A 25,826-nucleotide genomic window follows, 5' to 3' on the forward strand; every position below is an offset into this window, starting at 1 on the left:
CAGAGGAGGGGGCAAAGGAGGTGAGGGGGTGGGGGCAGAAAATTTTTTGGTCGCTACCCGGATTCGAACCCGAGACCTTTGAATGAGAGGCCAACACCTTAACCTTTAGGCCACGAGAGCCCCCCTATATATATATATAATGCAAAAACAAACCATCCAGTCACACATTTAGCACTGCAATTGCAATGTACAACAATGTACATGTTATAATAAACACATCACTACATGTACTACTAACTAGTACTAATGAGTCAAGAGAGCAGGGTTGATTGAATCTCCAGCCAACCAGTGCTCATCAATTTACTTTACTTTACTCCCTCGCTCTAGTCAGGTGAGCTGTAGAGAAACAACACTCAACACACTCGATGCAGCTCCACTTGGCACACACGAGGCAAGAATCATTATCATTAACAACACCATAAAGAAAAATGTTTTTCAAGTCAAGCTTTATTCCTGTCCCAATTAAAACATAAGATTGTGTGTCTACACACAAGGTTGATCCCAGGGCAAAAATGAAAACCAAAGATGAGAAATATAGGAAAGCAAGCAATGAAAGGGAAACAATGTGTACACATGTAAATTTACAGAACAGTTTGATCCCACAAATTCTTTGTTTTAAAATTAGCCTGTAAATAATGCATGACAATGAGTACCGGTACAAATAAATCTAGTCATGATAGGCTTTCTTTACTAAACATGTACACACAATCATTTTGTCAGGTTCCCATCAAAACAATCTGCAATCTGCTTATACTTACATTAAGTTATACCAATTTTTCACACCACGCATTTAACTCTTTATTTTCATTCACAAAAATTTGCTAAAATCAGAGCAAAGCTGGGAGAAATAACAGATAAGTAAGTTAAGTTTGAAAAGTACATGGGTGTTCCCTTTCCTTTTACTACCACAAGTTATGAACATCTCACAAAACTGATGATAGAACTGTCAGCATGCTAAATAAGTTTTAAAATTTTATATTACCATTATTTCCCTTTTACTTTGAAACTTCACGAACCTTCCAAAATATTAAAGCATTTAAAAGGATGAATACCATAATATGATGAGTACCAATATTTCCACCATCATTTACCATAGTTAATGTAAAAAGTCAATATAACTACAAGTATGATGACATCAGTCATTGTGCGGTGCATGATAAAAAAATTATGAATCACGTAAGATTTTACAACAGATCCCTCAAAAGTTCCAACTCAAAATGCCTCAGAAGAATTAAGACACGGTTTGGTAAAATTGGGATAGGTAATATGCATCTGCAATATGGAGAGTGCAAAGGAAACACTACTCTTCTTCAGAATTTTTTTGGCTAAGATGTGAGTGGGTTGAGACATCAATTTAATCTTGACCTCTTTACCACCAACAAAATTCCCTTTGGTCAATGGAGCACGTCATAAGAAAAATAAATAGCACTGCAATTTTCTACAATTTTTAAGTTATGAACAGAACTCGAATCACTGTCAAGTTTTTCTGAAACTAAGTTTTATCACTTTATCACTGGCTGCAACTACAACGATTAAATTATAAATAGCATACGGATCTGATGCAGTGTAGCATACATCATTGAGAAAATTCACAATCATTTAAAACAACACGGCCCCGAAAGAAATTAATTACTGGAACAGGATCTTGTCTTGAGAGAAGCTTTCAGTGGATGAGGTAGAACCAAATTGTCAAAACTATTTTTCACATGTGTCACAAACATAATAGTAGTACGTATAGATTTCTTTAATCTTCCGTCGGAACATGGATGCCTTATGCGGACACAATTAAGTTATGGTGAAGGCAAAATTGAGGGTCTATCAACAAATAAAGCTTTGTAGAACTACCTATATATATTTCTTTTTCACCGGAACAAAACCATTTCTTTGACACCCACTATAGCAGTTATCTAAATATCATCAATCTCATTTACAGACAAGTGCAGAGGTAAACAGACTGTGATTGATATGGTTTTGGAAACCTGTCACAACAGCATAAAATGCATTATTAATCAGAATACATTGAAATCTTTTGTGTATCTTTCCAAAACAACAAAGAGCTTGTCATAGTGTACACTGCTAGCATCTAAGATGATTATAATAATGTAACAAAATAAAAAAGAACCAAAAAGTTAGGAGAAAAAAGAAAATAAGACCAAACAAAATAAAAAAAATTACAGCCCAAATCAAATTTAAAATGTTAAAAATTTAATGAAGTCTCATGCAGTGGTTTAGTAATAATTGTAAATAATAAAGTTCTTCCATACAAAGACAGAAGACTCAGGCTTTTGCTCTGACAAACTCACAAAAGGAATCATTTCATTCTCACATCTGTCATTTTTCATTCTTTTATCAACAAACATGGTTTAAAGAAGAAATCACACTGATGGCATGAACACATAAAATTGGTATGATGAATGACCAATTTGAAACTGATTAAATTCGTTGCATGTTTTAAAAACAAAAATGAAATTCATATCTGACAAAATTAGACAGCGTTGAGTAATTCCACAAGTCTCAGATTTACACTGATATGTAAATTATCACAACAGTTTCACAATATAATCATTACTAGCGCTAGATCGGTGGAGCAAACAAAATGAGTTATACCTTTGGCTCAACTACATTACAATTTCACATCCTGTGTGAACACTGCTTTGGTATGAGAAAATGGAAAAAGGCCAGGCAAAAGAGAACGGACCACAGATTTCAAATTATATCTCAAGTGCTGAATGAAGACTATCAGTATTAATTAAGCAATAGAGGTTGTCATCAGTAACTTTGGTAATACATGTACTAATATTCAGTATTTCCTTTTTGGTATGCAACCGTAAGTAGAAAAAACCCAACAACAAATGCATTTTTCAAAGATTTGTCAAAAGTTCTTGATCAAAAAAGTAGTTCCTTGGGGAACTTTTACTGATACAATGTAATGTTAAGTTGACCAACAAAAACGTTTAATTGTGAAATTAATTTTCAAACTTTTGACCTATTTTTTTTCCATGGAACACACAAAAGTATCGTCATACTCTGTTTGGTTTCAGTAAAAAGAATCGCATCAACAGAGTATAGGTCATTTAGAGCAGGCAATAAAGACAGGTTGAAACTACAGAGGGAAAGGAGAGAAAAAGCACATTCAAATAACATCCTCCAACCATCCACATCATACCTGGAAATGATATCAGAGACTACTTTGAGCAAAGTCCAGTGTGCACCAACTTCCAGGAATTAATAATTTTATAATATTCAAGTCGCATCTTTCTTAATTTATTATAATAAGCTAGCAATTTACACCACTGTTGATAATACCACTATAAGGCCACATTTTTAGTGCACAGAAGCACACTGGAACAAAAGCTCTCCTGAAAATAAGATAAGTAGGAGAAACTACATCATCTGGTTGGTACAATTGTTCCAGGAGTGTTTAGGAGCTCGATGGTGCAACACATGGAGTTGTACTTGTACACTCCGACAGTGCCACTTTGTGTTTGATTGTCAGCTTTGAGTTTTATCCCACAGACTTCAAATCTTTCGGTAAATTAGATGTCCCTCTTCTTTCCCTTGTACATTCCCTTGCCTTGGTTCCTAAATCCATGTTATGACTGATTTGAAGCATATTGACTCCAACCTCTGACCAAAGTAGAGCATTGTAATCTTTCATTCTCCAAACAGATTTGTCCTACTGATTAAACAACTGCATGATTCACAATTCCATGATAGGCCTACTTATTTATAATTTACTGTAAAAGAACTTGGATTTCAAATGCCTTGATTGACCTCATCAACATAACAATTAGCAGTAAGTGTTCAATTCATATCACAACGAAAAGTATAAATAATAAACACAACAAAAGGTAAGGAAAATGTAACCAGGTATACAATTCACCATGACAATGTAGCAGAATCATAATGAAATGGATTTGTGGCAAAAAACGTCAGATCAAGAAGATGAAACTGATAAACTTAACAATGATGTTCACTTAATAATACTGGTTACAATTATCTATCTCCCCGTTCCAGTTTTACTCAACTCCCTGTCCACCAGAGGTTAATTTTTAACTCACGAAGAACTTGGTAATTTCACAGGACTGTCAGATGTGACAATACTCACAGCTGTGAGTACAGACAGGTTGAAAGAAATCAATTTTTTTTTTTACAAACTATAATAAAGGCTGAAAGAGAATATAAAATAAAAATAAAGGGGAACATATTACCATACCATCAAAAAGCTTTTTCTACGCCTAAGTCTGTTGACAGTAAGGAAGATTTTTAAAAAAATCATTAGCCTTCAATTATTCTAGGCCAGGTTGTTTGTGTTCCAAGTGCTCTCCACGAGCCGTGAAAGCAGAGCCCTTCTTCCCCTCACATAGTTGTTCATTGTTTACATTTTAGACAACTGTTTTTTGTTTGTTTTTTCAACATGAAGTTAAACAGCAACACTGTTCCTATCAGTCACATGGTTCATTTAGAATGCAAACAATAATCTGCTTCAATAAACTTAAGCGGAAGGATTTCTTATACCGGTACACTCATTTTCAAATATTCTGTCATAGAAAAGTGAAGTGTTTTCACTCATGCTAAGAGATTACCTTTTTTCACTCAAGATATCTTCAGTGCAGTCAGATAATGAGTAGCATTGAACCTACTATGTCGCCAAAACATCACATATTAATGTACGTAATTATTTAGAACTGATTGCATAATCTTGTAACTTCGTTTTTATTGGAAAATCTAAATTATTACACTTTTGAAATTACCTTTTGAAAAAGAACAATTTAACAGTCCTTATGCTAGATTATTATTTCCAGCTCACTTACCTTTGAGCCATCAAACAATTTGTTTGTACCAGCAGAACTTCATAACAATGCCATTTCATCATAGGACAAAGGCAAAACAGTTGACAAAACAAAACCTTTCTATTTGCTCTCACTGCTTAAAGAACTACACAAATTCCAAAACAGCTTAAATTCTCATCTAATAAAAAGGAAAAGACAAACAACTCCTTTGGCAATTTCACTTTCAGAAAAAAACTTTAAATATCCTTTGAGCAAACTAAACAACTATGGCAGGAAAGCTGAAATTAAAGCCCAGCCTTTAAACAAATAAAAATAAAATATACATATCATCATGGTAAAAGAATCATAAAAATTAAATAAAATGTGTATTAATATATCATCTAAGATTAGTGAACAATTTTATGCCTTTTTTGTGACAAGAATGAGCAGAGTGCAAAAATGCAGCAACCTCACTGATCACTTTAAAAGTATTCACAAATTTCTGCAGCAAACCAGTACCACTTGGGACTGGTCTATACAGAGCCATTAAGACTGTACATCCAAACTAAGAAAACATAAAGGACACAACCTCTGCTCTTGGTGACCCTTGAGTTCATTTTTTTTTTTGAGGTAATACCCAGCAACAAAGTTCAAGGAATGTGCAATCTTTCTCTCAATTTTTCAAAAACTGTTATCAAAATTATAAATTATGAACTTCCTCTTCATTAAAACGAAGTGGAAAAACAGATGGATTACGTAACAGATTCACTGCTTGTACAAAATTCAAAGCTTTACAAAACTGCTATCACACTTTTTTACATTGACAGCCAAACGGACTAAAAAATGCGAATTACAGCACAGTATTTTCCTTGACATGCAATATGAAATCCTTTTTGAACGTCATGGATGTGAGACTAAACTACATGAGAATCCTGACCCAAGCGTATGAAAGTCATAGGATGAAAAGAAAACATTGCTGATTTTACATCCCAGGCGCCATGGACTGAAGAGGTCATGTGCGACTACATGAAGATTTGCATAGAGTAAATAGTGAACTCCTCACACACAACAGGGGAAGAGCATTCAACGTTGAAGAATTCCTGCATCACAATTATCTCATTGTCAATATATAATTCTTTTGTTACAAGGTTATCACAAGTTTAGAGTACAAAAAAACCAGGATGAAGGAACCCCAAGATGAGGACTAGTTTCAAATTTCAGATAGGCAAAATAAGACTGTGGGTGGATAAACCAACAATAACAAAACCAAAAGGGTCGGGTTAACATTCCCAAATAATATTTAAGTTTAAGAACAGAACTGGAAGATCGGAAAAGAAAAAAAACAAAAGTAGAGGAGCACTCTCAAGCAATGGTAACAACCAACGTGCCCCCCCCCCTTGCAGTAAAGAGATATTGGCTATAACACTAGCAAGAACAGACAGGGGTGGGGTCAGGGATGGAAGTGGGGTGGGGGTGGACAGAGCGGGGGCTCTTCCAACAGTAATCTTCTGTCTTCACAATCTACCAGCCTTCCCTCAACACACAGATGTCAAAGCTTCATAGAAACAATTTAGCTTACCTCCACATCTACATAGATAACATGAGGTTTTGATGACAAACTGATGAGATCAGTTGCACATACGACCTATGAATGAGGCAACAAATGAAATCCATTGATCAATATAATAGATTACAATATGTTATATATATATTTATATATATAGTATATACAAACAATTGGCTTTATAATTTTTCTCAACAGAATCTCAAATAATGTCTTACAGAATACATTTATATTGATGGCGCAGAAAATTTTTTATGTTATAAAAAATCATATTCTCCTCTTTCTCCCCAAAATTGAATTTCAAGGGAATGTTGAAAGCGAAGTTTTTTTGTTTTTTTAAATCCCAATAATAAAAACAACAACATAACAAATAAGAACCTGTATGATGATTTTCATCTGTAGATCTACATATATTTCTTTCTAAAGTTCAGCCGATCATTAGTAAAAGCTCCAGAGGTGACTTGCAAGTGTCCTCCAGTATGTTAAGATTCCAAAGCAGTTCAGCAGATAAGTGCCAGTATTCAGCAGTCCTCAAGAAAAGAGCCAGAGGCTCCCAGGTGAACACAATACCGTGCCGTGATAAACTGGTCCACAACAGCCTGACAAACTGCTCTTCAACAGCTGCTGCGGAGAGCAAAGGGGAGTATGTACAGGTTAAAAAACATACACACACACACAGACATATCTAACACATGGGGATGTCATCTAACTTTAGCTAACTTTCTGAAACTTATTGGAAATGGGTTTTTTTGTTTTTTGGGGGGGTAAATTTTTGTTCCAACAGTCTACTTCATGTACTAGATGCAAAAAGTCATTTCAGAGGGAAGGGAGAAAAGAATTGGACAGAATGAACATAAATCAAAGCTGACAATTCTACAATATATGTACTCCATCTCTGGAACTAAGGAAATTTCCCTAAAAATGGAACCTTAAATTTAATGTTGAGAGAACAGCGAGCAAGCTCCACAAACGGTTCCTAATGTATTACTGAAAATAGACAAAGTCATGATTTGGAAGGAAGAGTCCAATGTTAGTGTTGTTAAGACAATTGCTGTAACAGGATAACAATGAGGCACAGTCAAAGGGGCATCATCCGCTGAAATGACTGTCCCAAACAGTAGCACTTGATGAGCCAACATGACAAACACTATGGTTTTCATGGCAACGAATAAGGAGAACATTAACAGCAAAAAGAAGCGGGCTAATCCCATTACAGATGGATTTGAATGATACAGACTAACAGCAAAATCACGGAAATAGAAGTCCTAAAATAATTTTACCCTAGGCTGTACACAAACAATGTTTTACTCTGAAGGCTTCCTCAGCTGAAGTCTCAATCTTACTCTATGAAGGTCGTAATTATACATAGACTGTTGGTTGTGACTGATGCAACAATGAGGGTGTCAGAGTATAAGGCTACTGCAACAATCAAAACTTTCCAGATCATCAAATCAGCTTCAGTAGATGCATTAAAAAAGAAGCTAAGAAACCAGTCACAGAGCTCTACTTCTCTTTTTCATAGCTCCAGAACTGTCAGAGCCATTTGGTTACGAACAATGAAAATACAATACATACAATTTAAAAAATAATGGAAAAAATCTGCACAAAAGTACACCTATTGTGTAAAGCATGTATGCACTCCACTTCTGCTGTGTTTACCACCTAGTCAAAGCTGTATCGTGGATGTTGTTTTTAAAATGGTCAGACAACACCCAAAAGGCAATACTAATAAAGCATTCGTTTGTGAGTGTAATTTGTATCAAAATAATACTCACAGTTGTGCTGAGTTACTCCACAGTGACAGACTTGGCCAAGTTCCTGGGACAGTCAACCTGTGTTTGGACATTGAGAACTCAGTGGATCAACATACAGAGGATGAGCACCAGCTCAACATTATTCATGGCACACATATACAGCATAAAACTTTGTAAGTAATTTTTCAACCTAAGAAGCATTACACAAACTTAAATTAAATGTTTCCAATACTGAAATTTGAGATGCAAGTTTACAACAGGAAAAATGAACACCTTTGTACAGAAGGGGAATTTTTAAAGATTGACACTGGTGTTTTAAACAATGCAAGTAAAAATCAAATTCTCAGCAAAAGCTTATAGGTGAGTGTATGTGGGAGTGTGTGTGTGTTTGTGTGTGTGCATATGAGTTTATGTGTGTCTAGAAAGGGGGCTTGAAAACACAAATATGGCATCTATGTGTTGAGTAAGGGTGTGTTCATGAAAAGAGATATCTTTCTCGCCCTTCCCCCAAAGATTCTCTACTACACAATCTTTGTTTCCCCTACTTCCCTTTTCCCATCAAACTCACAAGAAAGAAAAGGGGATTAAGTATTTATCATTTCATAAAGTACAGAGCCAAATTTGAGTACATTTGTTGACGGATAATGAAAGAATAATTGCCTTCTCACCACAGGACAATGAGAAACAGAAGGTGCGTAAACAACAGAATTGGGTGATGATGAAGAAATTGATCAGAATGTCCTTTGCTAAATACTGCTCAAAGACCATTTCCATGAATTGCTTTAATGTGCCACCAAATTGAATGAGAATCTTGTGGTGAACAAAAACCAAGTACCAAAGTGCCAGTAATCCATATTCCTTTCAAAGTTTATCCATATTCTTTTCAGTGTATTTCCATATTCTTTTCAGCGTATTTTTAACACATTAAGCAGGTTTGCATTATTTATCTTTCCAAGTGATACCATAAAATTTCAATCTACTTCATAAAAATTTTGTTCTTCTCTTATTCAAATCAAATTTACTTCCTTCGTACCAAGTTACAATTTTGAGGATGTTGATTTCACAACTTTCTGGAAAGACATTACCACAATAGTACATTTGAGCCTTCTAAAAAAAACCCAACCCAACAACATGGTGCTGGATAAAGGAGAGGAGGAAATGCAAAACAACAAAAGGACACAAGCTAGCATGAAATTGTATTCTTCCACTATGCCTTTTACTTTTATCTACTCACTCGATAAATACCCCGTGAATAATAAACAAGAACAAATCAACATAGGAACGGTAACAAAAACATTAGCAACACCAACAACTAAGAACGATACATGTGGATAGAGAAAGACAGCAAGAAAAGAAGAAAAAAGTATTATCCCCGACTTTGCAACACTTTCAAAAGTACCTAATTCTTTTACAGACTATATTTAACCTAAGCAAAGCTTTTTAAAGTTTGATATATATAAAAAGGAAGCTCATCTAAATGAAGTTGGTCACCTAGTAGCAAGTAAAAAACAAGATAGACATATATATATATTATATATACATCAGTGGAGTATTATTGAAGTAGGGCCTATCAGTGGCGCCCTTCAACCATCTACTGGAGGCTTTTCTGTCCTTTGCACATACTGCGCTCATGACACAAGTTAATGTATAAAAGCCCCTGAAAAAGCAAAGCTACAAGCACAAGTTGCAAAAGTGTCTACTTGACATACAAAAATACAACTTGACCCAAACAAGCTTCGTGTTAGTACTCGGTGATGTAACATGAGAGATAGGATAGCTTTGATTTCTTTAGTCTTTCAGATAGAAACTAATTGGTCCCAAGAAGTTAAATGGAAAATTAATTACATTTAAGGAATGAAAGAGGTCTTATTAATTCAGTCACACTACAAGGTATTTGGTTCTTGTGGAAAATGAAATGCACGTAATGTTGATCCATACCAGCTCAAGCAAATGGAAATGGACTTTTACAAACGTTTTAAAGCTGTAATTTTCAAGTTATAGCTTGAAAAATAAAATGAAATACAGGAAAATAAGCTTTGTTGTTAGTCTGAACCGATCTCAGTACATAGTCACATCAAATCTTTTGGCCTAAACTAATGAAAATAACCTTGAAATTCTTGCAAGTTAGCCGTGGGAAAAATCTTTGCCGGAAAGAAGCTAAATCGCACCCCCCCCCTAACCAAAGAGTTATTTTCTATTCATATTTCAAAGCAAAAATATGCAAAGATTTTTTTGCTTCGGATTTTTCCCTTACATCTATAAGCCTTACATGTACATGACACCTTGCTTAAAGGTTGATGAACTGTAACACTAACAAAAAGGACCCCACTAAAAACTGAATATGCCTGAAGTGAAAACATGGAATAGTCTGTTGTCCATGACGAGGTACATTGAACACCTGAAAACTCTCAGTCCAGCTTTGAGGGACCACAGAAAGTTTGGAGTCTTTGTTTTTTTAAGGGGGGAGGGAGGGTGTAGGGAGGAGGAGGACGCAAAGGAAGGATGGGGGAAGGGCACATGTCCCAAGTCCCCAGTGCAAAGGCTTACATCGTATCCTCTGAGCACAGCCGTGTGGTAGGAGAGCAGCTGCATGGGAATAACTGCCAGGATGCCCTGTAGGCAATCCACCGCATGAGGCACATCTAGGAATTTATAGGCCAAAGCCTGCGTTTCAAGATCGTTGGCGTTACAAATGATAATTGGCCTTCCCTGGAAATTCGTTGAAAAGAGAAAAAAAAAGTTGCTTTTTTATGCTGAAATTTTAAAGTTAAAAGTAAGCAGAAATAGAGGGCACGTTGGGTTCTTGTAAGTCCATGGCTCCGCATTAACCCAATCCTGAAAAAGGAAAAGCTCAGCAAAATCGACAAGCTCAACTTGCGAGCCAACTGATGCAAGCTGACATATTGACTAGCTTTTTTTGTTAGTGAGCTTCACACAAAATCCACAAGAAGCAAACGCAGAAGTATTTATGAAACAAAACAAAGCAAGAACAAAAAACTGTACAGTGATCCCAACCCAGAGTGAGTAACTCAAAAAATGAACATGTACACACAGAAGGGTGGTACAGAATATATAAAACATGCAGAACTACTCATGCCCAGGAGAAATTTGCCAGGACCACATGCCCATATAGACTAAACAGAAAATTTTAGTACATCAATTGATGAGCCCAACACCTCGCCCTCCACACATTACTGTTATTCGGTTAGCAAAAGTTGCCCAAAACATGCAGTCAACTACACCCAAACACTGGCCTCAGGCGTCAAAAGAGTCAATACAACTCAGAGGTTGTTGAGACAAAGGACCAGCAAAACCAGAACATATCAACTAATTTCTTTTATAACCTTTCATACAATTTTTAACACTATTTATATGTTCCCTTGATTATTTCGAGTGAGCTGTTCATGTGTTTTCATCCACCAGAGAGAAAGGTGGGAAATAAAATACTCTTTAGTACCACTGAACACTACTGTTCATTTTGGAGAAGCAAAAGACATAAAACAGAAAACGCTAGTGGCAAAAAATTTAATCCATTCTTCCATTAGAAAGTAGACGCTTTACGGAAGACGAATCTTCACATTGTCGATTAGGCTTTATCTTCCCACTGCCACGTGATCTTTCTGCCAATGAATAAACTTGCAACTTGTATTTTTGGCTTGTCTTGTACACAAAGTACAGGTAGCACTTGCTGCTGATAGCACAAGATCTGTTGCGATTGTTAGAGTACAACCGAGTTGAGTTCACGACTGGGTGAAAGGACAGATTACAGGGTTATGTTTGGAAAAAAACAATAAAACAGAGAAGTCTACAGGTAGGGACCACTGGAGAACCAGTTGGTTTCCTGAATTATATTCCTGAAAGAGGAGTGTATACATGAAGAAAACAGAGTACAGCGATAGACATAAACCAGTTAGACACTTTTTTCTATGGGGGGTAAAAGGATATATAGATGAAATTGGGAGGGGCAGTAGGTTAGGAGTAAGAGAACTTGACGGTTGTATTCAGCTACATCGTCAGTCAATTCCACATAGCCTTTTGGGGATGTTCTAGTCAAGTGGTGAAGGCATCTGACTTATAATTGTAAGATTGAAGGTTCAAGTCCAGCTCAGCCAGGGAGGACAATCAATTTTGAGGAATTTTAATTTTATCATTTCGCTTAGCCATAAATGGGTAGTAGGTAGTTGGCAGAGATAAAAATATGTGAATGATTGAGTTAAGGCAGCTAACAGATTGGTATGCTGTAGCTCACCCCCACCCCTCAGGAAAAGAGAAGAGCTCTGTATAAATGCATGGGTCAGCACAAATTTCACTTTACTTTCTTGTTTCATCCTTTATCTTTAATGCACACCAACAAGACCTGAATTTTGCTGAGGTGAGACAGAGAAAGAAACAGAACTGTCGGAACTTATTTTCATAGCATTTGAAACAACATCTGTGCAGGGTGACATAAAAATTAAAAAATCTCCACACTTTTTTAACTGTAACATTCGAGTTTTCATTAACAAACGCCACACCTTTTTCAATTACAGATGTCCTATTCATGCGGGAACCCGTAACTGTTTCATAACGCCAAGATTCCTCTCCCCCCCAAGAATCAATGCTTGTAGTTTAGCTTAGTAAGAGTTTTATAAATTTATAGCGCCCGCAACTGCATAAGGTCATATGAGCGCGCTGAACTAAGGTTTTGAAAGTGAGAATACATTATATTGAAGCCAAAAGAGAATCAAGAACGGAAATACTTGGAGCAAAACAAGATATTACATAAGCATACTTCAAAGCATGCAGCTATGAGAAGTATACACACGTGTTAAAGGATGTGAAAGCCACAGACACTACATAAGAGGTGGTGTATATTGTGTCAGCATGAAAGGGAAACAAAAGCACCGCAGAACAAACCCCAGTGTCCCTCTCCACACCCCACCCCATCCCCCCGACCTGGGTTCTTACATCGTGTCCTCTCAACTCTGCGATATGCATAGACAGAAGCTGCATGGGGATGATACTGAGGATCCCCTGCAAGCAGTCTATCATTTGTGGGACCTCGATTGTCCTCTGTCTTTTGCTATCAGCCTCCTGCCCTACTTTTTGGTTCTGGGCAGACTGCGACGAGTTATTGTTCTCTTCCATGAGAACGTCTACATCCTCAGGGTTGCAGATGATCACAGGGACGCCCTAGTGTGAGCACAACAGGCAGGATGATGGTTACAAACACCATGAATTCATCACCTGCACTACAACACCATAGTAAACCAGCACTGGCAAAGTAATGTCAAACCTGATCTTACGGCCACCTATACAATCAGTTCCCACTTCCATCCAAGCCTTTTTTAAAAAACACATTTTAATGACATTGTCCAGGACATTCATCTGTCTAAGACAACCACTTTCCTCCTTGATCATGGGGGGCCATCTTGGGCAAGATCGACTGCAGCTGTGTCTCACAGCAAGATTGTGGGCAAGATTTCACTTTATTGATTGCTCTGGACTCAACATTGTTAGGCGATGTTGTATGCTATGAATGTCTGAGTACAAACAAGAGAGTTTCTTGGATTTTTGTTTCTCCTGTAATAACAGTGAAATGGAAAGTCCAGTGGGAACACACTCTGACAGTCTTGTCAGCCACTGCAACGCTTTGCATGCCGACCCTAGGATTTGGGTGATTTGAAATAAAACCCAGAGTCAAATACTTTGTAAAAAAAAGAATTTCACAGAGCAACAAACTTATGTTAGAATGTGATACTGAAGAAGGACCCATGCATGATCAAAAATGCGTGGAAACAATCAGATTTTTCATTTATTCAACTTTTGTAGCTGTTAAGTACTTCAGTACAGAGGTATGTGGTGTCATGCTTTTTGCAAACTGAGGACATAACCACAGGGCCACACAAGCCAGACTAAGCTCTACAGTCAGAGAAAATGCTGTAATCTCTTCACACAATTGATAAAAATCAACAGGTTTTTCTATAAGATCTTTTGAGCAAATGTATTAGTCCACACTATGTTGTCTTATTTTTTTTAAAAGAAAATCCCCCCAACATATTGATGAGCAAACTGAAATACAATGATAATATATAACTGAGTGGAATAAGAACAAAAAACAAAACAAAAAAAGAACAAAAAAAGAAAATGAACACAATGCTCATGCTGTTAAGTGCAATCTTCACTGGTATGTCCACAGTTCTCTTCAATGTTGCCAAATCTTACAGAGATAGAGATATAGGCTAAACATTTATACAATTCTCTTTTTAGAACAAACGGTCAGCAAGGTCGGTTTTAAACTTGAAATGAATAGAGTCCAGAATTAATTTGGTGAATTCATCCCCTCCTTTTTCAAATAAAAATATTAATTTCATCACCCACCAATGCCACATCTACAACAAAACACCCAAACTCTGACTGACCCTCTGTCTACAGACGTTTGACAAATCAAATGCAATAAGACAAGTCAAATAGTGAGAGGTATACAACAACCAATCTGGAAACACAATAATGAAGAAAACAATACACTCAAAGCACATCAATCTGGGGATAGAGCAGACAACAACACAACAGTGCAAAACACACACACAGGCTGCAACAATAGCTCATGTTTTGCTGGTCCGGGCTACTGTGGAAGATAAAAGTCTCGTGTGTTAGAAGAATTAAAAATTCGAGGCAACACACTCAAAAGGTGTTGCAACAAACATTCTGTCAGTTAGACATAGGGGAAATATCCCTATTCAGGGTCAACGCCATCTCACTAGAACAGAACATTAATATCAGACACTCTACAAAGTTTATTACAATTCCAATCATTCATATTTCACGGAATGGGGGATTCGATCACAACACTGTATAGCTTATTAGCAGCATTCATGGAGAGAAACTGCATTGTTCTGGATGTATTGTCTTGGTTTAATGTTTGTTTCAACAAGATACCATTATTCAAGAAAAAGTTCCTCTCCCAGAGAGCTGTACCACAAGGGTGAAGAACCTTTAAAAACCCCTCGAGACAACCCACATAGAACTTAAAAGAAATGCCCCTTATGGGATTCAAACTAAGGTCCTTTGTATCACAGTCCAACATGATGACGGCTAAGATAAAGGTGTAACCATGAAAACTGTCTGCCTGTCAGTAAAATGGAAGCTGAAAATTAAGAATGTCAGATAGTGAAGAGTGGCGTCAATAACAAATCAATCAAATGTATTATTGTGAACACAGCACAGCTGCTGTCATCATCCATCAATATTCATAACCCATGATAAAAAAATTAACCAAATATCAACTGCATTAAAAATATCATGAGGAATAAATACAACATGATGGAGTGGATTTTAATCTCGTCCATTTAAGTTTAAGAAAAGAATTTGAAACATAAGGGTAGTGTTGAGGCAAAGGACACTGACAGACACAAAATGATATGAACCACAGAAATATACAATGTAAAAATTGCAACAGTTAACTATGCAGCTGACGTGCGCCAGATTCATAGGACAAAAAGAATATCTTCGTCCAATTAAAAAAAAGAGAAACTCTCCCCTCTATCGATAAGGCCAACTTATACCCTCAGGTTTGAGGTCAACATCCTTTTCAAAACAATGCATATTATTTTATTTCACAGGGGAATAATTGTATACTTCGATTAAACTTCTAACCCAGATGCAACAGGGTGAAGCCTTTAAAAAAATGCCTCGGATACAATCTATAGGGCTCAAGACCTGAGTTCCTGAAGCCAGGTTGCGTTTTTCAAACTAAATCACACTCATGACATACCCCTGAACCAATTCATGGTATCAGGAAGCATCATAGTGAAGTGAAAAAACAACACCACTAGTTCTCAGATGATCATACCTTGGAAAAAGCAGCATTGAAGATCGTAGTGATAAATGGACAGTGAAATTCTAAAACCATGACAATGTATACTGGACAACGATTCAGAGCTATTTCATCAATAAAACATGACTCATTTCAATCCAGTATAAAGTGCAGATACAATGATAAAACAAGTCTTTCATGAGTACTTACGTGGCGTGCTTTCACTTGTTGTAGAGCATTCACGCATTTCTGGAAAACCGAACAACATCAAGTTAATATTAGCTTTTGTGAAGCAGTGCTTACAAAATAGGGACTTGCTTTGGCCATAATTACATTCTGTAAAAAGAACTGATATTTTTCACATGGAGTGAAGCTTTTCAGTAAAGCAGTTCTGAACATAAAACATTAATTGCGTCTGAATCAAAAAGTTTCTGAGATAGTAAAAATTCTTGCTTTCTATCCCATCAAAAGCCTCACACGATAACTCTCTTGGGTTGCCAATGTACTCCAACTGAAACCATGATCTTACAACTGCAAGTCTAATACTTGAACCACTAAGCTATGACTTCTCCAAAACACAAAAACATTATATATATATAAACAATTTAAAAGAACAGAATGTGAGAAATTTGAAAATGGAGCACAGCCCTTGCAATGTGTCCACAATAGGAAGAAGGGACTCACCGTAAACACATTGTCCCGTGTACAGACCATGAGCACAGGCATAGCCTCGTCCACCAGAGCCAGGGGTCCGTGCTTCAGCTCACCAGCCAGGATGCCCTCAGAGTGCATGTACGTCAGTTCTTTGATTTTCTGAGGGTTTTTTATGTAAAAATCTTTGTCAATTACTATGCTTTATACCCCTATCAACACAATTTTGATTACGTATAAGGCAGGAGGGGCGAGGGTGGGGTGGGTTAGTTCTGAGTGTCAGGGCCAACCTGGACTGAGTGGGATACAGCATCCCAGCAAACTGACTGTTTGTTTTAGTAGAGGTTTCACGGAGCTCGCAACTGCATAAGGTTATATGAGCGCAAAGGGGTGGATGTCAACAGAGAAACACAAACTGGGAATCAGGCTTGCTCTGCTCACAACTCTAGCCTCAACAGCACAAAGTCTACTTCGACTATAACGGCACCCTGTAAATAGCAATTCACAAGAGAGTGACAAACATACAAAAGAAGTAGAGGAAAAATGACGATAGTAAGGATGAGGAAAGAAAAAGCAGCAGTTCCCCCTATGTTGTTTCCGCACAGTATGAGCATGACATTGAAAAATCAGCCCATTTACATTTCTACTGTGCATAAGAACACGTTAATATCCCCCCTTTGGGAATGGCTTTAAGACACTTCAGTCAGTAGCACTGCCCAGGGGGGAATGCAAACAGACTGAGATGCTAAACAGTGAAAAGTCTAACCATTACAACACAGATGCCAATCAGATCTTCTCTGAGGCCCAAGACAGGAGACCACAAAAATTTTTGTTTAAAATGAGGGGTGCATAAAGATTGGTTAAAATCAAGATGAAAGGACAGTTTCAGCTTAAATTAAAAATGGCAAAATAGCTTTGCTCCTTTATTCTGCATCCTCACATTCATTTTAAAAAACTTTTATCCGCCGCTTATACCTTTTTGGGTGTCGCGGGAAGAAAGAGACATCTTTCTGTCACCACCCAGAGAGCTAGGGTCAGGGGGATGCCTTGGGTGGTTAATGTTTCCCTGACTCCATCTATCCAGGTCTTTCTCGGTTGCCCTCTGGCCTTCTCGTCATCAAATTTTTTTATGTAGGCATGTTGTGCTGGATGGTGCGTTGGTAATCACATGAGATGTCCGAACCATTTGATTCTTTGGTGTAGGATGTGATGAATGACATCATTTGTGCCCACCATTCCTCTGATTACTGAATTTCAGATTTTGTTTTGCCTGGTCTTGTTTACTACTGCTTTTCTAAGGCTTTTCTGTGCCTCCCAAAGCCCAACCCCAGGACCACATCCCAGGAGGTGGAAACTGGACAAAGTAGGGGATTGCTGGGTTCAATGAAGTACAGTGTGGCTTTATGCCACTGAGGCGTCACGCTAGCCGTGAAGGAGAACCCAGGTCACCCCTAAAAGTTGCAGGCTAACGGGGCTCTGGTGAAACTGTGCAAGCCAACAGCGGATTATTTATTACTAAAAAAAAACCTATGAAAGAAAGAAACAGATTGATACCTCACATACATACACACACAAAAAGGAGAAAGGGAGAGAGGGAGAGGGAGTGAGAGAGAGAGAAGGAGAGGGAGAAGGAGAGGGAGAGGGAGAGGGAGAGAGAGAGAGAGAGAGAGAGAGAGAGAAGGAGAGCAGACAACTGTATACACCTCAGTGCTAAGTACTCACCAGAGCTCCTTCCAGACAGGTGGCATAGTTGAATCCCCTGCCCATGACCAGCAATGACTTCTCTGAGTGGAGCTCTTTGGCCAGCTGTAGGATTCTGTCGTCCATGGTCAGTACATTCTTGATTTTCTCTGTCAAAAGTTGTTTTTAAATCAAAGCTTTTGAGGGAAAGATAGTAGATTGTACGACATAATAACGGTTAACAGGAGAGTATACAGTGAATCAAATCAAGTCCGCAAAAGCACCTAACCAACTAGAAATTGAATACTTTGATTTGCTAGAACCGCTGCATAAGAGGTTTATACTAAGGACTGAACCATAAGACAGAATACTCATCTATTTTATGCCAACTGAACATAGAAAATAAAGAGGACATCAGTTTTGCGCATTTACACCACCCAATACATAGGCAAACTCATTTCCCACATTTCAAAAGAAAGCTGTTGAGTTGCCATTAGCACTGAGTCAGCATGATAACGGACAAACCTTGCAAGAAAAAGACTAGGAAGATAACAGCACTCAAAACAAGTAGTAGGAACAAGGCCATTCTAGAACGGCCATGCTTATTACTATAATTTTACACATTCACTTCCTCCCTCCCTCCTTCTCTCTGTTTGTCTCTCTCTCAATCTCGCTCTCCTTTTACCACGGTCCCTCTTAACCCTCTCTTTTCTCTCTCCCTACTGAGCCCATGATATTTTGGTTCCTGGCTACACAGACCAAACACCGAGTCATTAATAGTGTGGAGAACTCCAGTAGCCGTACCTGGGAGCTCCTTGAGGCCCTGGATGATTTCCTGTCGTCTTTTCTGCAGGGAGATTCTGTCCTCACTCATCATCAGACCAAAAAGGACGAGGGCGATAAACTGGCTGGTGTACGCCTGAAATATCACCGTGGATTCACAAAGGTCAGTGACAGCAATGATATTGTAAAGTAGAACAAAACAGTTTTGACTGATTTCACAATCTTTAAAAAAATGAGTTTAACAAATTTCAGCAATTGAGGTCTTGCTGTTCCACTGCTTTAGAAGCAAAATTTAAATCATGCATAGTGGAGCTTTGTATATACTGAAAAGAGTTCCTGTGAAAAGAAAAAAAAAAAAGCTCTGACTGATTGGGTGACCAAGGGCAATAATATTGTCATCACCAGTATCAACAGCAGCTGCAGCATCACTTTTTAAAAATGTCCACTCAAATCAATAGGCACCTGACAAAGATTTGAACTCTAACCAGCGAGCACTGAAAAGCTGTTTTACCTTTGTACTGGCAACACCAATCTCTGGTCCGGCATTCACGTGAACACCACAGTTCGACTCTCTTGAGATGCTAGAGCCCACTACATTTGTGATGCCCACCACCAGGGCTCCACGCTGTTTGCAATATCGCAGGGCATTCAGGGTGTCAGCAGTCTCACCTGAAAATAAAACAACAGATCTTTTTCTGTATTTGCATTTGAGTCTATACTTGATTACTGGGGATCACATCATCATGTCTGGCTCAGGTCAGTTTGAGTAAAGAGAATCAAATTTACACAATAGTGGTCATTTAATGCTGACAAAAAGCAAAAAAGAAAAACAGCAGTGGAAACAAAAAAAAAGAGGACCCACTCACACATCTTCCAACCATTCACAACATTTTTAATAACTTCTTGTAAGGATGTAATTTCAGTAGGAGAACAACAGTAATTGGCCGGGAACACTTGAGTATAACAATAACAATGAAAAGACAGTATTATCTCACAACCACCTCCATTTATAACTGTGCCCATGAGAATAAGAGTGGTTTAACTCCTCTTTGAGTTGTGATGAAACAAGTGACATTTTCTGCTTTAAGAAAAACTAGAACTATTAATTACATTCACTTTTCAATCACGAAATGGGAAGAATGATGAGAACAACCTGATGTTTTATCCATGTCATTAATGACACTTTAAAAAGTATTCTTTACATTTGCCTTTACACAGACGAGGTTAAGAGAAAAATGTAGCAGATGCTGAGTAATCACATCTCAACTGTCTCGATCATTTAATCCCACAGCTACTGAACCCTTTCATTTTATTTTGATGCTACCATAAATTTGGCAAACTTCTTCTACATTCATGAGGTCAACAAAAAGAACACACAAAAAAAGGAAAAAAATCATTGTTATCTACATCTACAATAGAAAAGAGACAGTCTTTAAATATTTCAAATATAAAACATAATTTTTCGAACTTGGAGAATACAATTTCAGTGAACAAAAAGTAGCAATAAAATGAACAGAAAATCAAAATGTGAAAAGGATTCTTATCCACACATTGTTTTATAAGTTACTACCCATGCTGTAATACAAAACATCTATTCAAATAGTAATACATATAAAAAAAGCAGAAGTGTTCTAAGATTTCCAATGAATATGTGTCTTTCTGAAGTCCACATCCAATCTTGTCATTGTGAAAAATTATTGACTAACGCTTATTTGATTTTTGTCGAGCCTAGTGGCTTTGTTAACAGGATAATTGCCACTTTTCACCAATGTGATGAATATTGATAGTGAAAGCTGAGAGCAAGCAGGGGAGAGCATTGTTCGTGGGTAGGGTCCACACAGCTGTTGTTGATGGAAATGAATAATGAGCGAGTGTGTGTGGTGTGAGTGTGTGTGTGTGTGTGTGTGTGTGTGTGTGTGTGTGTGTGTGTGTGTGTGTGTGTGTGTGTGTGTGTGTGTGTGTGCATGCGTGCAGACGAGCATGCATGTGTGTGTGTGTATGTGTATGTGCACGTTTGTGTGTGTGTGTGTGTGTGTGTGTGTGTGTGTGTGTGTGTGTGTGTGTGTGTGTGTGTGTGTGTGTGAATGAGTGTGCATGTGTGTGTGTGCGAGCATGTGTGAGTGTGTATGTGAAAGCATATATATTGCCAAACCATGAAGAACTCAAACTATTCAAAGGTTTCTGCAATAATAAACTGATTGAACGGACCAGAAACAGAACATGAAAACCTCCCCATTCCTGACCTGACTGACTGATGAAGAAGCAGACGTCATCCCTGAATATGGGTGTGCTGCGGTCTAGGAAGTCACTGGCCAACTCCACCATGACAGGGAGCTCTGTCAGCTCTTCCAGCAGTTGGCGTGTCTGGAGATAACACAATAAATAATAAAAATAGCTGCATTTATATAGCGCACATCCATGCTCTACAACATACTCTATGCGCTTTGCAGTAGTTATTATCCCAGCAGACATTAGAACACTTAGAAAACTTCTTAGCTTGCTGAGAAGCATACAGTGAAAGGGAGACTGAATGGCAGGGCCGAGATGAGACAGAAGAAGTAAGGTCCCTGTAAATGTATTCAATACAAAGTCGCATAATGTCACTAGAGAACAGATATTGCGTTAACAGTAGTTGTTCTAACAATTACATTTTTCAAAAATGCTATCCATGATTTGTTTGCTCAAAGTTTCAAGAAAAGGTTCCAAACCCCATGTCAGTAGCAAGAGAAGAAACCATCAACTTTAGCCGCCTCTTTTTGACAAGCAACCTATTGCAAGTCTCTGCTTGAGTACAACAGCATAACCATATACATTTCTGTGACTTCTAAAACCTAAAAAAGCTGCATTGATTTGAGAACAACATTAAAAAACTCCAGCCAAGAGAAACAAACGAAGCATGTGTTGTGGACATGATCCTTACAGCAACAGCGCTGTGGTAGCTGGTGCCGCACGCGATGAAGAGCAAGCGTCTGCAGCGTCGGACCTCATTCATGTAGTCCTTGATTCCCCCGAGCACCACTTTGTTGGTTTCAAAGTTAATGCGGCCTCGCATGGTGTTCACAACAGACTCGGGCTGCTCAAAAATTTCCTTCTGCATGTATGACTTGAAGTTGCCTGAGGAAAGTGCAAGAGAAAGTTCAAACTTTTATGTCAGGTTTGGACCCATCACGTCATGCAAATGAAAGATAACTGATCAGAAATAATAAAAGCAGTTGTAGAGTCTTGGTCAGCACAGTTACACCCATAGTTCTACAGAGAAGATAACAATAACACTGAAAGCAAGCGAAAGAACTTTGAAGAAGCAAACAAACAAACATGCCAACTAAACACCAGTGTAACACATGTAAACTTAGACTTTGCAAAAGCAAACATATAACGTGTCCTTTCTGAATATTTACAAATATAAATGTATCATAAACTTACATTTTAATAATGTAGAACCCTGTACAAAACCATAACAATACTACATGCTCACTTATTGCACATTGACGGAAAACTGACTAGACACAACTTCAAAACCAAATTTGAAAACATCAACCTTAAACCAGTAAGGCGTGAAATATAAATAAGAATCAAATAAATGCTAGCAATTTATTTGTAACATAGGTTACATTCTGTCCAGAGATTTGCAGCTGGCAATAAAAAAATTTTTTAGAATTGAGCTGGCCTTTTAAGATTTGTTCAACAGCAATCTTTTAAGATGAGAACTCTCTATACTAAATAACAGTAAAGAAAATAGAGCTAACCTTTCATGATTTGCTCGATGGCCACCTTCAAGGTGGAGATCTCTCTGAAGGTCTGTGTCTGTTTGTCTAGTTTATCCAGGGAGGTGGCAGCCTGGTGGATGTTGAGGGCCCCGTCATGCACAGCAGCCACGTCGTTCTCCTCCAGGTAGATCACTTGGTCAGTGTGCTCAATGATAGCACTAGAAGAGGAAACAATGACACTCTTCCTCAGTCTTTTAGTTAACTCTCTGTCTCTTGCATATGATATTTAGACATAAATATATCTCAAACTCTATCTCTCTTTCCCTTACACTCTCCCTATTCTTCCAACTCTCTCTTTCTTTAAGACTTCACATTTACATATCGATAAACGTCGGACCTGTCAAGGCCAAATCGGACTGAGAGTGATACAACATCCCAGCAGAAAGACCAAGATGCTCAATAACAATTCTTCCACACAGAAATCGAACTCAGGTGGGGGGGGGGGGGGGGTACAATTAAGACCAGATTTTATTTGGAATAGACAAAGGCAATAAAAGCTACTGAAAAGATGCAGGAGCAGCAGAGCACACCAGAGCACCCACCTACCACCCATTGCACATTATGACCACTGGTAAATATATAAAATCCAACAAGGAAAACATTCAGCTACACTGATAGCTGAAGCTTTCTCTAAATAAAATCAAGCACATTGACACATGATGACCATCTGGTGCAGGGAAAAGTAAGACAGACAGACAGACAGAAACTACAAAAGAAAGAGAAGATGTAGGTTCCCTCCAACTCTCCATTATGAGAGTCTAAACACGACATTAGAGACAAAAATCATTATAACTTGAAGCTCCTTCTTTTTGTTCTTCTTCTCAATTGTATTACACTTGGAAGTCCAGTATCCCACATATACTGGGCTGTCCTGCTCAGTTCTTCTGTCAGCCCATACAGCTGTTGTTTTAGTAGAGGTCTTACGGTGCTCGCAACTGCATAAGGTCATATGAGCGCCAGAAGATTAGAGGGGTTACAAAAGAGTAACAAACATAAAAAAGAAGAAGGGGAGATAAGGACGATAGATGTTTCATAGGAAAGAAGAAGCAAACCACACCAGAGCACCCGCCAACCACCCACAGACAGCTTCTCCTGCAGTGTCAATGGGGCTGGCACAACTTGAAGGGAAGCAAATTCTCATTACCTGGCATCAGAGGCAAAGAAGTACTCAATCTCCTTCTCTGGTCCTGTGGTGTGGTACTCTGTCTCTTCATCCGTTCTGCGGCCACCGCTGCTGCCAAGGTAACCTCTGTAGTCTAAAACAGAAAAAAAATCAAACCCAATCTTAAAAAGCCTTAGCATGCACTGAAAACATTTCAAGTTGATAAAGTATTTTCACAATTATGTAAATTATAAACCAGGAGCAATTTCAAAACACAAAACAAGATAAAAAATAAGGATAAATCTCAAAACATAAAACAAGATAGACAATAAAGATATATCTCTCAAAACATAAAACAAGATCAACAATCAAGACATATCTCACAAGATAAAAAATAAAGAAATTTTCTTCGCCGCACACTGCATGTCAGGATGACATGTTGGAAAGTAACATTGGGACTGCTTAATCACAGATGCACAGCTACAGGCTGCTCCGGAGGGCACAGAGTTCCCAGTTTGCTGTCTTACAGTATCAATCCTCTAGTCGTCATTTGTAACTCTCTGTTGTCTTGAAAAGGTTTCCCTGAAAATCAGGCCCGTCTAACAAACAAAACAGAAACATACTTATTCTGGAGAAATCAAATCTGATAACATCATGTGTGTACCAGGAAAACAGTAACATTATTCTGGAGAAATCAAATCTGATAACATCATGTGTGTACCAGGAAAACAGAAACATACTTATTCTGGAGAAATCAAATCTGATTTGATCAAATTGGCTTCAACTCAACACCCAACACCCAACACACACCCCCCTAAACAAATAAACTGACCTGACTTGCTATAGTCATTATACACATTCAGCTTTATTGTAGAAAAGTCATTCTTGTTTGACACTTTCAAATCCCAGAGCCAACTCAAGACTTTTCTTAGTATACCATTTGAAATTTACAAATTTCTACTTGAAAAAGTTGATAAAGCAGAAAACAATGCCAAAAATTGTTGTGGATTCTAACAGATTAATACCCTGTAGTCTATTATACATAATCTTTCCTCTTTTAGTCTATTCAGTGTTGGAAAACAAACAGAGTGTTCAAAGGAAAACATTAGAGCAGAAAAATTAGAAGTTCATGAGAAGACAATTAAAAAATTACCAATAAGATGAATATACCAGCTTTTTAGTATATGATTTTCACAAATTACATGTAGAAGCATTCCACATCTAAAAAAATATTCATGCAATATGATCAAGCAATTGACAGCGATTTAACAGTAACCAGCAAAAATTATTTTCACAAACTAGCTCAACATTCCACCTCTAGAACTGTTCAGCGTCGTAGTAATGAGTATAAAGGCCATATCTATGTGGAGCTGTCCGCTGAGAGTAATAAATCATGCATGACACAAATCACATTCCTTCACCAGTATGGTGCATTTCTTGTCCCTGTTAGATTATTACAGAACCATGAAAAGCTAACGCCAATACTTTTCAGCCTTTAGTTCATGTCACATACCGCTGATATGTGTTTAAAAATTTCAGCTATTTTAAACGGAGTATCACAATGTTTCAGCATTCGCATGAGCAAGACTTGACTTCTACATGTGAAGAGTCTTCCATCCTTCACAATTCACATCTCCATGAAGAGAATTCTAAGCAAAATCTTTGTACAGTAGTCTCTGCTTAAACGCATGGTGCTTGAGAGGGCTCCAAAGCGTGCATTTACAAGGAGAGTGCATTTACGTTAACCTGTGCCAAGGGGGGAAAGGGGCGCAAGCATCTCATTTACTTGATCTTTTAGTGACCTCCCTTAGGGGATTGCGCAGATAATGCCATGAAACATAACTGTTTTCGTAAAGGATTCCATGATCGCGGTTATGACTACAAAGGTGTTGAGAGAGTGGTAGGGAGAAAAAAAAAGCAGAAAGACAGACTCTATGTCCTGATAGGCACTAACATGG

General features: G+C 37.8%; 1 protein-coding gene across 6 annotated transcripts in view; it reads right to left on the reverse strand.

Moving 5' to 3' along the window:
• Positions 1-429: 429 nt before the first annotated feature.
• LOC101850954 (glutamine--fructose-6-phosphate aminotransferase [isomerizing] 2) overlaps positions 430-25,826 on the reverse strand; it is a gene marked incomplete at its 5' end in the record, with an annotated part of 35,147 nt that continues 9,750 nt past the window's right edge. For 2 of the 6 annotated variants that reach the window (XM_013082760.1, XM_013082758.1), the window contains 12 exon segments: positions 430-6,960; positions 8,112-8,168; positions 13,038-13,262; positions 16,096-16,134; positions 16,570-16,698; positions 18,259-18,386; positions 19,021-19,135; positions 19,511-19,668; positions 21,243-21,363; positions 21,920-22,113; positions 22,746-22,924; positions 23,911-24,022. In XM_013082760.1, the coding sequence (XP_012938214.1) occupies positions 8,124-8,168; positions 13,038-13,262; positions 16,096-16,134; positions 16,570-16,698; positions 18,259-18,386; positions 19,021-19,135; positions 19,511-19,668; positions 21,243-21,363; positions 21,920-22,113; positions 22,746-22,924; positions 23,911-24,022 (1,445 nt within the window). 6 annotated transcript variants of the gene reach the window in all.

Source organism: Aplysia californica, unplaced genomic scaffold, assembly GCF_000002075.1.
Source record: "Aplysia californica isolate F4 #8 unplaced genomic scaffold, AplCal3.0 scaffold00192, whole genome shotgun sequence".
NCBI lineage: Eukaryota > Metazoa > Mollusca > Gastropoda > Aplysiida > Aplysiidae > Aplysia > Aplysia californica.